This window comes from Bombus impatiens, unplaced genomic scaffold, assembly GCF_000188095.3.
Source record: "Bombus impatiens unplaced genomic scaffold, BIMP_2.2 scf_0298, whole genome shotgun sequence".
NCBI lineage: Eukaryota > Metazoa > Arthropoda > Insecta > Hymenoptera > Apidae > Bombus > Bombus impatiens.
In genome coordinates this window covers 144,728-157,138 of record NT_176717.1, presented here as the reverse complement: position 1 = coordinate 157,138, position 12,411 = coordinate 144,728, and the positions used below count along the sequence as shown (strand labels likewise).

The window sequence follows — 12,411 nt, the reverse complement described above, 5'->3', positions numbered from 1 at the left end:
CGTGACTATGCTTTCGGTTTGATGTTCCTCTTTGTGTTCGTGTGACGGCATAGTCGCATGAGGTCCGAATTCGAATCCACGAAGTTGAATATGAATCACTGATTACTGTGATAATTGATATTTGTAAATAATGGATATCGGAAGTGAGTGGTATTTTACTTGCTCTTTTCTATTTATTATTAATATTTATAAGAATATATTAATATTTATAAGAAGATTATAAATATGAATGTGATGTTACCGAAATTAATGTGTATAAAAAAATGTATGAAGACTAAGTTTCATTGTATAATGAGAGTTAGTAAATATGATTTCTCTAGTAAGTAACATAGTATGCTATGTATACAGAAATGTTGATTTGATAATAGGATTAATTAAAAAGAAGAAACGGGTCAAGCGTGATGGCAACCTTCAGCAATTGGCTGAAATTGTTAAAGAGCTTGGTGACGTATACTTTGAAAGTGACAAGTATGAAGATGCTTTGCAGGAATATACAGAACAACTGGAAATTTGCAATATCTTAGGAGATAAATTAAATATAGCAGTTGCTCATAGAATGATTGGAGAAATACAGGCAAGTCTTGGCAACTACGAGGAAGCATTGAGCCATCAAAATCTTTATTTGGGTTTGTATTTAAAATATTCATTGTGTTAATATTTTTAATTTTTATAACTCTATAATAAAAACATTTTTGTGTTAGGTAGAAGGGGCCAAGGAGATACAAAATTTATTAGAAGAACAACGAGCTTATGCAACATTAGGTAGAACATATTTTTGTTGGGCTGAAAGTCAGCCTGAAGAATCTGAAAGAAAACCTGATGCTCTTATAAGTGCAAGACAAGCGTACACGAAGAGTATACGTCTTTGCAATGAGTATTATATCTTATTTAATGTCAATAAATTTATATAATATAATATATATAAAATATATTATATAATATAATATAATATATAAAATATATATATGATATTAATTTTCTAAGCGGTATGTTATAAAAAGTATATTTGTATTTTATTTAGATTGGGTGATACTAACATTGACCTAAAAGAATTAATGACAATGAGGGCACGATTGTTACTGAATTTGGGATTAGTACTAGAAGCTGAAAAAAAACACCAAGAGGCTGTTGATCTACTGGTAAAAGCTGCAGGTTTATGTAAGACACACAACTTACGGGAAGATTTCTATAGAACGCAAATTGCTCTCGGAGGAATTTACGAGCGGAATCGCGATTATGATCTGGCTTTAACACATTTTGAAACTGCCATTGAAGTTGATAATTCATCTTTGAAAGCGGAAGCACGATTTCTTCAAGCAGAATTGCTTTTAAAAATAGGAAAATGGACCGAATCAAGAAAAATATTAGTGCTTCTTTACGTTACGGAAAACTTACCACAAAATCTGAAGCATCAAGTAGAAAAATGTCTCAGGATAGGTATGATTTAAGAGAATATAATTATTTTTATGGTTTTATTTGAAATATTTGTTTGAAAAATATTTTGTTTATAGTTGCAACATTACAAACAACTGAAGAAGCTTTAACTACAGAAAAAGATACCAGCATTAAGTTGAAATATTATGAGACATTAGGAGATGCGGCGGTGGCTGCACACTGTTTTGAGGAAGCTGTAGAATATTACAGAAAGATGCTCATGTGTGCTGAAGAAATACAAAGCGATCGCACAGGGGCAGCTTTATTAAGTTTAGCCCAAACATTGAAAGATGTCGGACGATATAACGAAGCATTGGACTTTGCTCGTAGAGAACTAGAACTATGCACAAATTCACGTGAAATATGTAGATCTGCTTTGTTCTTAGTAGATTTATTAATAACTATTAAGGCAAACAACAAAGAGATAGAAGAAATTTATAGTCTAGCCTTAAAAAATGCAAAAGCTTCCAATGATATTTCTTTAGAAACAAGTGTTTTAAGAGAACACTTGAATTATCTAAGAAATACTAATAGAACAGAAGAGATAGGAGCACTTTCGGAAAAGTTAGATACATTGGAAAAATTATGTAATGATACAGATAGCGAAAGCGAATCAGAAGAAAACGATATTGGCGCAAACATTTGCTTGGAAGATTTGTCGGATGTTGAAGCAGAATTAAAAGTTAGAGAAAATGTTAAAAATAGAAAACGAACGAGAAAGACGTCGGTTGCTATAAAAAGGAACGAAAAAGGAGAAACACAACTTCATGTAGCTTGTATACATGGGAATGTTGAAACTGTAGAAAAATTATTAGAATCTGGTCATTTAACGAATGTTAGAGACCATTTTGGCTGGACTCCTCTTCATGAAGCAGCTAATCATGGTCATGTTGAAATTGCAAAATTATTATTAGAATATGGTGCAGATGTAAATGATCCTGGAAGTTTGATGTGCCAAGGAGTTACTCCTCTTCATGATGCGGCTTCTTGCGGCAATTTTGCCATGATGAGATTTTTAATCGAACATGGAGCAAATGTGGAACTTAAAACGAACGATGATGATACTGCACTAGATTGTCTAGAACAATGGAGGAATCGTGTTAATGTTTTATCTTCTGAAGATCAAATGGAGTATGATGAAATGCACAAATTATTGTCTGCTATGATACCAATGAGTAATAAGAGAATTTCGAAACGATCTCATACATCATCATGCAATTCAAAAACTCACAGTATAGATGAAAATGTTGTTATAGAAAAGATCTCTGCAGGTGAAGATTATAAAAGAACTATAGCTAGCTTAAAACACAGGAATGATCCAATTGGAGCTTCTTTGTCCTCTATGAAACGAAATGTAAATCCACTTTTGAATAGTGAAGAGGTTCTTTTGGATGATTGGTTGGAAGATGATATCAATGAAAGTATAAATAATAGAAGGTGCTCTGATGAACATTCCTCCTCAATGACGAAGAGAAAATCAAGTAATGGAAATATCGATGTTGAGAAAAATTTAAAACGACAAAAAATGAATGATCAAGATCAAGTAATTGAAGATAATGAATGTGATGTAACAGAGGAGGATAGTAATGATAGTTGCAGTACTGAAATAAGACGAATTTCTACTGAACGTAAGATTCAGAAAAAAAAACAGCAAACGTTGTTATCAATTGGATTTACTAAAGATTCTACTTCTCGAAGTCCCTCACCTGTAATTCCATTTAACACAGAATGTGAATTAACAGAAATCAATACTATAAGATCAGTTATTTTAAACATCCTTGTAGATGGAAAAATGTTTAAAACTCAAATAGAATTTTCGAATACAATGAGGCCATTAGTAAAAGAAATTGTAGCTGATATTGAAACTAAATTCTACAACGATACTGGATGTAAAGTAAAACTAGATCTAAAAACTATGGATGGTATTGCGATCAATTGCAATAATGTGTTCACGATATTAAATGAAGGGGATATTGTTAAAAATTTGGCATGCGAAATAATTGAGTTAGAAACTCCTTCTATTGTCGAGCGATATGGGGCGATTTGTAAAAATTACAATATAGGTAGATATTTTATGAGTAAGTATACTTATTTCATAATTTTCAAAATAATCATTACTTTTAATATTTTTAGATGTTCGAGAATGCATATTAAAGTGTTTGAAGTCATGCGAGAACACGTTTACTTTCCGGTTAAAACAAGAAGATATTAGAAAAGAAGAATTTATATCTTTATTGAAAACTCTAGAATATCAAAAGAATGTTCAAATATTAGATTTATCCGGTGGTAACTTATATGAACTTGGAAAATCTTTAAATGATTGTATTTTAAGATTGTCAGCTTTGCAAGAATTGTGCCTTCAAGGATGTGATATAGATTGTAAGTGTTTAAGTAAATTAGAGAAACTACCTCCACAACTTAAGTTTCTTGATCTCAGCTATAATCCTCTTGGATCATCAAGTCAAGAAATCTTATTCAAACTTTTCACCCCTTTAACACAGCTACGGACATTGAATTTGCGATATTGTCAATTATGTAATTTTCGTTTTCTTTTAAACAACAATAGTCTAGTAAATTTAGATATTTCTTGGAACTGTTTCAGTGAAGATGAAGTCTGTGCCACTTTACAAAGGCAATTACTTAATTTGAATTTATCGAATACTATTTGTTCTAGGGATTTTAATTTGGTTAAAAATATTTTTAATAAAACAGATTTTTCATTTGTTAATTTAGAATGTTTAGAGCTTGCTTCATGCGAATTATCGGATATTGATATTAGAAATATATTGTCACGTGTATCGAATCTTTCGAAGTTGGTGCTTAAAGGAAATAGAAAAGTGGGAGCACAATCGCTGAATTTATTATTGAAATACACACCAACACTAAGACATATCGATGTTAGTGGATGTGAAAATATTACTGAATTTCCTGATTCTGAAGTATTTATTGAAAAACCTGAGATTTGTACATTAATCGTGAGTATGTATCCAGAAGTGTGCGACTGTTGGGTTCATTTATGGCGAGGGAAGGGTGTAGTAAAGAAACTTCCGCATAATCTTACTATTTTTAAACCGGTACTTTAATATTTTTATACATATAATACTATGTGTGCATAGAATTGAAAAGAGTTACAAATTACAGAAAGCATTCATTTACTTTAAAACATATTTCATCATTTTCTCTCATTTGCAGTAGCTTAAAAAATATATTTTTATACAAACTATCTTTTGTAAATTGTAAATTATCTAAATATGTCCATATTAGATCTCAATAGGTATTTCCTAAAATGACAAATTTGAAATACCGGAAGTGTAGTATATTTTACTGCACTTCCTGGCATCAAAGTGAATGGGAACATTTAATAAAGTCCAATTCAATGTATAACTGTTACCAAATTTTATACTTTACAGTAACCTTTCCTTCAAACTGCTGTTCAATCGAATCACAAAAGTTATAAAAAATGCATATAGTTAAATAAAGGTAATATTTAAGTAACATGCTAAAAATGTTCTATAACAGAAAATATTGTAATATACATTGTAAATATTTTTAACAGGCAATAAACGTTGTTTACCTTTGCTCCGTTTTTTAATTACGAATGCTATCAACATTGCATAATAATGTAAGTGAAAAATAATTCCAATCGTAACAATTTAAAATCGACTGAGTCATTATAGCATCAGTTTTCATATGCTGCAATCATTTCTTTCAGAAGCTGATTCAGTAAAGAATACAAAATAATTGACGTTTATTAAATATTTACAAAATGTTTGTATACTTGAGTAAAAAAATAGCAATACCAAACAATTTTCGTCTGAATTGTATAGCATGGAACCAAAGGGAAGGTTATATAGCTGTTGGCGGAGAGGATGGTCTTTTGAAAGTACTTAGAGTAGACTCCAATGTAAGTGGTTCTACCAGTGGTGGGAGGTCTAGAAACTTAACTGCTGCAAGTAATTTAAGTATGAATCAAACTCTAGAAGGTCACAATGGTCATGTGCAAGTAGTTACCTGGAACGAACAACACCAGAAACTAACTTCAAGTGATCAGAATGGTGTAATTATAGTTTGGATGTTGTACAAGGGCTCTTGGTACGATGAAATGATAAATAACTGCAATAAATCAATAGTTAAAGGGATGGCATGGAGTTTAGATGGTTTAAAAATTTGCATAGTTTATGAAGATGGAGCAGTTATTGTAGGTTCAGTTGATGGAAATAGAATCTGGGGCAAGGAATTAAAAAATACAGCTCTTGCTGCTGTACAATGGTCTCCAGATGGGAAACTATTATTGTTTGGCATTAAAAATGGGGAAGTTCATCTCTTTGATAATCAAGGCGTATTTTTAACAAAGTTAAATATGATACCACTTAATGGTGGTCAAGTTCAAACAATAGTTTCATTGCAATGGTATGATGGAAGGAATGGTTATATTGGCATAGATTGTCCAACTTTAGCTGTTTGCTACAGGAATGGTAAAATACAGCTCATGAAAGGCACTAATGACGATAATCCAGTTGTAATAGAAACTGGAATGACAGCAGCATGGTGTTGTTGGAATAGTTATGGGTCCATATTAGCTGTAACTGGGATGTTACCATTATTGGGCAATGGAGAAACAAAGGACACTAATGTCATTCAGTTTTATACTCCTTTTGGTAAACATATGAGGACCCTAAAAATACCTGGTAGAGAAGTCACCTGCTGTGCGTGGGAAGGAGGATCTCTCAGAGTAGCTCTATCTGTTGATTCTCATATCTATTTTGCAAATATTCGTTTAGATTATAAATGGACTTACTTCAGTAATACAGTTGTGTATACAAATGAAAAGATTACCAAAGATGGCATTTGCATTATATTTTGGAATACAACGAATAATACATATTGTACTAAAAATGTAAGAGCATTGATCTCCATAGCTTCACATGGAGATCATTGTGTTTTGGCAATAAAAAATGACCTTGCACAAGGATCAGAGCAATTTGCACTCTTAGTATGCAATACAATTGCTACTCCAATAGATACTAAGTTTATAGATTTAGAGCCACTATGGGTGACCATGACAAATAGCGTAATTGTTGCAGCATCCAAGAACAATTTCTTGGTTTGGAGTTATCGCACTCCTCGTAATTCCATGTTGCATGCAGGACGAATTAGAAGAGATAAAATTTACCATATTGACGAAACTCCGACCGGGGTGACGGAAGTTATTCAAGATTTAGACAAAGACAGATCTTTTGAGGCACCTATTAATACTAAAGCTACTATGGACCCGATTTGCTGTTTGTGCGCAACTGATAAGATTCTATTGATAGGCAGAGAGTCGGGAATGATTCAAAGATATTCTTTATCTCAGATAACTCTTACAAATAGATATAATACAACTTGTAAGCTTTACAAGATTGCAATCAATTGTGATTCATCTCGGGCGTCTATTATGGACACGAGTGGCGTTCTAACTATGTTAGATTTGGAGACTGATCTCAAGAAAAATACTTTGAAGGATGGAGAATCAGAGGGTGAAATAAATAAGTTCGAAAGAAAGGATGTGTGGGCCATGTGCTGGGCACAAGACAATCCCGCTCTATTAGCAATTATAGAAAAAACCAGAATGTACGTTTTAAGAGAATTCGATCCCGAAGAACCGATATCCTGTTCTGGATATATCTGCTCATTTCAAGATTTAGAAATACGTTGCGTTTTGTTGGATGATCTCATGCAGAAACCAGAAGATACAAGAAATGACTTAATAGTGGATTTAGAAGTGAAATCACTGAGGGATACCAGGGAATTATTGATGAAAGTAGGGTTGAAAGAAGCAAACAATTTCATCCAGGACAATCCACATCCACGATTATGGCGATTATTAGCAGAATCAGCTTTACAGAAACTAGATTTGGAGACTGCAGAAAATGCAATGGTTCGTTGCACAGATTACTTAGGTATACAATTTATCAAACGTTTACAGAATGTGCACAACGATCACCTGAAGAAAGCCGAGGTGGCTGCGTTTCTTGGCAACTATGACGAAGCTGAAAAATTATATTTAAATATGGACAGAAGGGATCTTGCTATTTCGTTACGTCAAAAATTAGGAGATTATTTTCGGGTGGTACAGCTAATGAAAATGGGTATTGGCGGGTCTGATAAGCAAATGGAGTACGCTTACAATAAAATTGGCGAATATTATGCTGAAAGACAGAATTGGGAAGGTGCAAAAGAATATTATGGAAAGAGCAGGAATCTGGAGAAACTTATAGAATGCTATTATAAATTAGAAGATTTTGTTCAATTAGCAGGGACAGTGCAACAGTTACCAGATAAAAGTCCCCTTTTGAAGATGGTAGCAAGAATGTTAGGTTCTGTGGGTATGTGTTCCCAAGCAGTAGCAGCATATATAAAATATGGAGATGTGAAACTGGCCGTAGATACGTGCGTTCGTTTGAATCACTGGGACCAAGCAGTCGAATTAGCAAAGACCTATAAAATGGCCCAGATAGGCGAATTATTGAACAAGTATGCCAATCATCTTCTGTCTAATGGAAAGAGACTACAGGCTATAGAATTATACAAGAAGGCAAATCACAATTTGGAAGCAGCAAAGTTGCTGTTTCAATTAGCAGAAGAGCAAGCAAAGACTAGGACGAATCCGCTACGCGTGAAGAAGATTTACGTTCTAGCAGCTCTGTTGGTCGAAGATCATATCAGTGCCGCACCAGCTGCTAAGGGTGGCCGTAGCAACGTTGTGATGGGCTTAACAGAAAACAACGAAGACACTCGGGTGATAGAGAACGCCTGGAAAGGGGCAGAGGCTTATCATTTTCTCTTATTAGCCAATAGGCAAATATATTCAGGGAATTTTGATGCAGCCATGAAAACAGCTCTGAGATTGAGAGAATACGAAGATATCTTGCAACCGGAAGATATTTACTGCTTGCTTGCTCTATCAAGCGCAGTCAATCACGCTTTTGCAGTCTGTTCCAAAGCGTTCATTAAATTAGAATCTCTAGAGATTATTTCAGAGGCGGTCAGAGAAGAATATGAGGATTTGGCTGTGGACATCTTCACCAAGCACAGTCCTCAAGATGTTCGTAATTCTAAGGCAGAATGTACAAATTGCGAGAGTCTGGTACCCGACTGGTGTGTTGCCTGTCCTAACTGTATGACCAGGTTCCCTCCTTGTATTATCTCTGGCAAACCGTTGATGGATCTGAGCAATGCGTGGATCTGCACCGTTTGCAGACACCACGTGGCTACAGAACGAGATGTCGTTAATATTAATGCTTGCCCTTTGTGCCATAGCACGGTTACATATATGTAATTGGTGTGTGTGAGTATGTATTGGACATGCATTATCAGACAAATATGTCATGCTTGAGCTATAACAGACATGCCAGCGAGCTTTAAGCTTGCCATTGAAAAAGCATGTTTCATTTTTATAGTAGTATGCACCAGTTAGAATGTGCACTGCTTAAAAGTATTAATCCGTGTTACGATTTAGATAATGTGTTGATTATCTGGTTGATTTATTGAATTAATAAGATCAATCCGTAATTTTTTGACTATTTAGAATTTATGATTTAGAAACATGTGATAATGTGATTAGTCAAATTTTCAATGTTACTTATCACCGAATAATTATATGGTTATTTTATTTTGAAAAATATTATTAGGGACACATGGATTAATAACAATTTTCGTAGTTTTAAAAATGAATAATTTCTGATCTCATTTATAAGTCTGGCATCATATTCTTGTGTAGTATTTTGTTATCTTTCTCAACTTAAATTATGAAGCTTCTCCGTTTTAAATATCTTTTTATATTCTACGCATTTAAGACAGTGTACTTATATAATTTAATTGCATAGTGATAATTTTTAATGTGAATTCCGTCCAATAACTGAAATATTAATACCGTCCATTATATATGTATAAATACATATGCTATATATTTATTAATTTTTACATTATCATAATCGCCTACATTAAACATATTTTAGACTATTTTATATGTTTTTTTAATGAATATTTCTTTAGAGCATGCTTTATTTAAAATTTAACTTATACGACAAAATTCAAAGGAATTACCGGTCTGCGCATGGCAATTGATTGGCGCGTAACTGGCCAAAAAATTTGAAGTATTCTCTTCCACTCAGATGCCTTCGAGTATCGCGCATGCGTGTATCGTTGTCGGCACGCGTTCTTTCCACGAGTTGATCAGTGCGCGTCGAACCAGTAAGGAGGAGGTATTGCATCTGTTATCGTCTCTCTTTCACGGATATTTACGGCGTTCTTTTCAAATTTTGTTTCCTCGATTACCGAAACCATCGTGGCGTTACCCATTTCGAATTGTCAAACGTGCTTGCCAAGCCCAGTCACGATTACGAAGTCACTTTCCCGCGAATGTACAGGCGTAAGTGTCGTATCCCGCGTATTTGTCGCGTCAGTTCGTGAGTGTATCGCGAGTGTCCGCCACGGGAATAATTATGAGTGGTATGCTGTCGATGTTATGTGTTATCCTGATCCTTAGCGTCACGACGACGACGGTACGCGCCGGATTGAAATGTGACGGTGTTAAACCTTACTTCGAGTCCCAAGGCTTTCCGGCCACTGACATTCCCAAGGAGGCGATTTCGTGTAAGTTTTTATTTTCATTTTTTTTACTCTGAAATCGATTGAATTTACGTTTCGAGCATATTACATTGTAACTCGTTTCGAGCTAAGAATCGTTTGGATAAATGGCGCGAATTGCAGAAAATTTGAAATTTACGACGTGGTTTGAGACTCGTAACGGTTATGTCAGATTCCTTGAACGTTATTGGTGAAAATTAACAGTGAGGTTTTGATTCAAATTTTCCACTAATTAGAACCAAGAATTTCAACTTCGAACGTGTTACGTCGTAACGTGTTCTAATCCAACAATAATTTGTAAAAATGGCGCGAATTCCGGAAAATTTGTAAATTGTGACGTAATAATAATGTAAGATTAGTACAATGTTATCGGTTGGATTAATAGTGAATTTTTATTTTACATTTTTATCAAGAATTTCATTTTGGGGCAGATTACGTCGTAACGCGTTTTAAACTAAAGAAATTTTGGGAACTTTGAAATTGTGACAGGTTAAATTTAAACATTCACAATGGTAATGTCAGACCTCTTGAATATTATGGGAGGAAATGGTTAAAGTTAAGATTCGTTTGATTATTTCGAACAGAATCGTGCATTCAGCAAGTTTTTATATTTCATTTCATACTTTTTTATCGCTTAATTAAATAGTCTCGTATATAGCGAAAAGGATAAAAAGTAGATTCTAAATGGAATTTCGATTTAGTTTGTGTTAACTTGTTGAAAAGTTTCCCAGAAGAGTGAGAAAGAAGAATATATGACGAACGGATGAAAAATAAACGCGGAGAAAATTAAAGCTCAGAATTAGAGTGGCCGGGCTCATAATTCACGGCCATTCATGATTTATCCTGCAGAATTTCGTTGAAGTGATTCGCAAAGAGGACACGTTCAACGAAATATTTATGGCCGATGAATTATGGGCTGTGTTTCCTCGCGAAGGGGCTGCACGTGGAGAAAAAACGAACGGAAGAAAAATTCCGAGAAGTTCTCACGTCTCGAAACTGGATACACAAATGTGCCTTAGCTTGCCTCGCCCGTATGTTTGCGTGATTAACTATCGAAGACTTAATGAACGAAATAAGCACTTTATATCGCAGTGCATTTGAACAACTTCCGAAACATTTACAAAGTGGAAATAAATTTTTGCAATACTGTGGCTAAAAATTTAATGAGAATAATGTTATTGTTAATAATTTACAGTGATTACGAAAGGTATTCTTTTTATCCTAATCATTTTATCGCGTTCTATACGTTTCTTTTCCGATAGCATTAATTTTTTCTAGTCGTATGAAAGTAATATTAAATTTTGTAATATTAAATTTTGATACACTTGGACCTATAATACCGATCGATCGAAAACAGCTCAAAGTCGTTTATAAAATAATGTAGCTGAAAATTTCATGTTTTATACGGATTATTCGTGTTGGTTCACACCCATATAGGGAGATACCTTGGTTTATCACTCGGCATGTACATACATCGTACGAGCACAAAGAACCTGTCTACTTTATCAGTTAGTGTAATCACAAATACGTTCAGCTTCGAAAGTATATTTACTTGCGCCGAATAGATAATAAAGGATTTTGCGTTCCGTTAGCGTGATCATACGGCTGACATTCTTTAGAAATGTTACTCTCGAAAATCATAAAATGGATATGGTCGTATCAAACTTTTAGGTTAAGTTTTTTTACTAGAAAATAAAAAACATATACAACTCATGTATAGCACAAAGGATCCATTCCTAAATTACTTTCGTTAAGGAGATTCAAACAGTGAACATCAGAAAGATAGAAAAAACGGGTATAGAAAGTATTATAGGGATAACGTTCTAAAACAATCTTCAGCCGCAATGATCGTCCATTTTAATAACGTATGAATCTAAAATTCGACGTCTTCGTCAAAGTCGGAATAAAGGCAAGATTAACAAAAAAGAAAACAGTTTCAGAACATATAGCTCGTTTCTCGCGTCACAGATTACTCAATCTGTGTGCACGAGAGCATTAGACGCGCATTCCGCTCAATCGCGCAGCCATTTCACCATCCACGAACACTTTTATTTCTGACTTGTTTTTGCATATAAACACAGTCGAGCTTATCGGTGAGATGAAAGGAGAGCCGTATGGGTTTCGCGGGGCAGATAAAGAACCGTGGAAGAGCGCCAAGTATTAACGGTATACGAAGTAGCGATACACGAAGAACGAAATGGCAGAAGAAAAATAATTCGAGGCGTTTCGCGTTTTATCGCGTCGTTCGTGTCGAATGTGCACATTAACGCGTACGCGCATGCGCGACAGGAAGTTACAAGAGTTTTGACACGATTTACTTTCTATGGAGAGTAATTACGACCGATG

At 34.3% G+C, this 12,411-nt stretch overlaps 3 protein-coding genes across 3 annotated transcripts in view; all 3 read left to right on the top strand.

Annotated features, from left to right (window-relative positions):
- Positions 1-7: 7 nt before the first annotated feature.
- LOC100747603 (tonsoku-like protein) lies at positions 8-5,012 on the top strand. The gene is made up of 6 exons (XM_024367163.2): positions 8-143; positions 369-626; positions 706-874; positions 1,022-1,437; positions 1,512-3,497; positions 3,568-5,012. The coding sequence occupies exons 1-6, from the start codon at positions 131-133 to the stop codon at positions 4,515-4,517; spliced, it is 3,792 nt and encodes a 1,263-aa protein (XP_024222931.1). The 5' UTR covers positions 8-130; the 3' UTR covers positions 4,518-5,012.
- A 153-nt stretch (positions 5,013-5,165) lies between these two features.
- On the top strand, positions 5,166-9,329 carry LOC112211979 (WD repeat-containing protein 35). Its single transcript, XM_024367164.2, has one exon. It carries the CDS (start codon positions 5,201-5,203, stop codon positions 8,753-8,755), a length of 3,555 nt encoding a protein of 1,184 aa, XP_024222932.1. The 5' UTR covers positions 5,166-5,200; the 3' UTR covers positions 8,756-9,329.
- A 261-nt stretch (positions 9,330-9,590) lies between these two features.
- The window catches only part of LOC100746016 (glypican-4), a 135,018-nt gene continuing 132,197 nt past the window's right edge, over positions 9,591-12,411 (top strand). Inside the window, exon 1 of the mRNA XM_003488909.4 lies at positions 9,591-10,071. Within this exon, the coding sequence (XP_003488957.1) occupies positions 9,921-10,071 (151 nt within the window). The 5' untranslated portion in view covers positions 9,591-9,920. The remainder of the gene's footprint in view (positions 10,072-12,411) is intronic.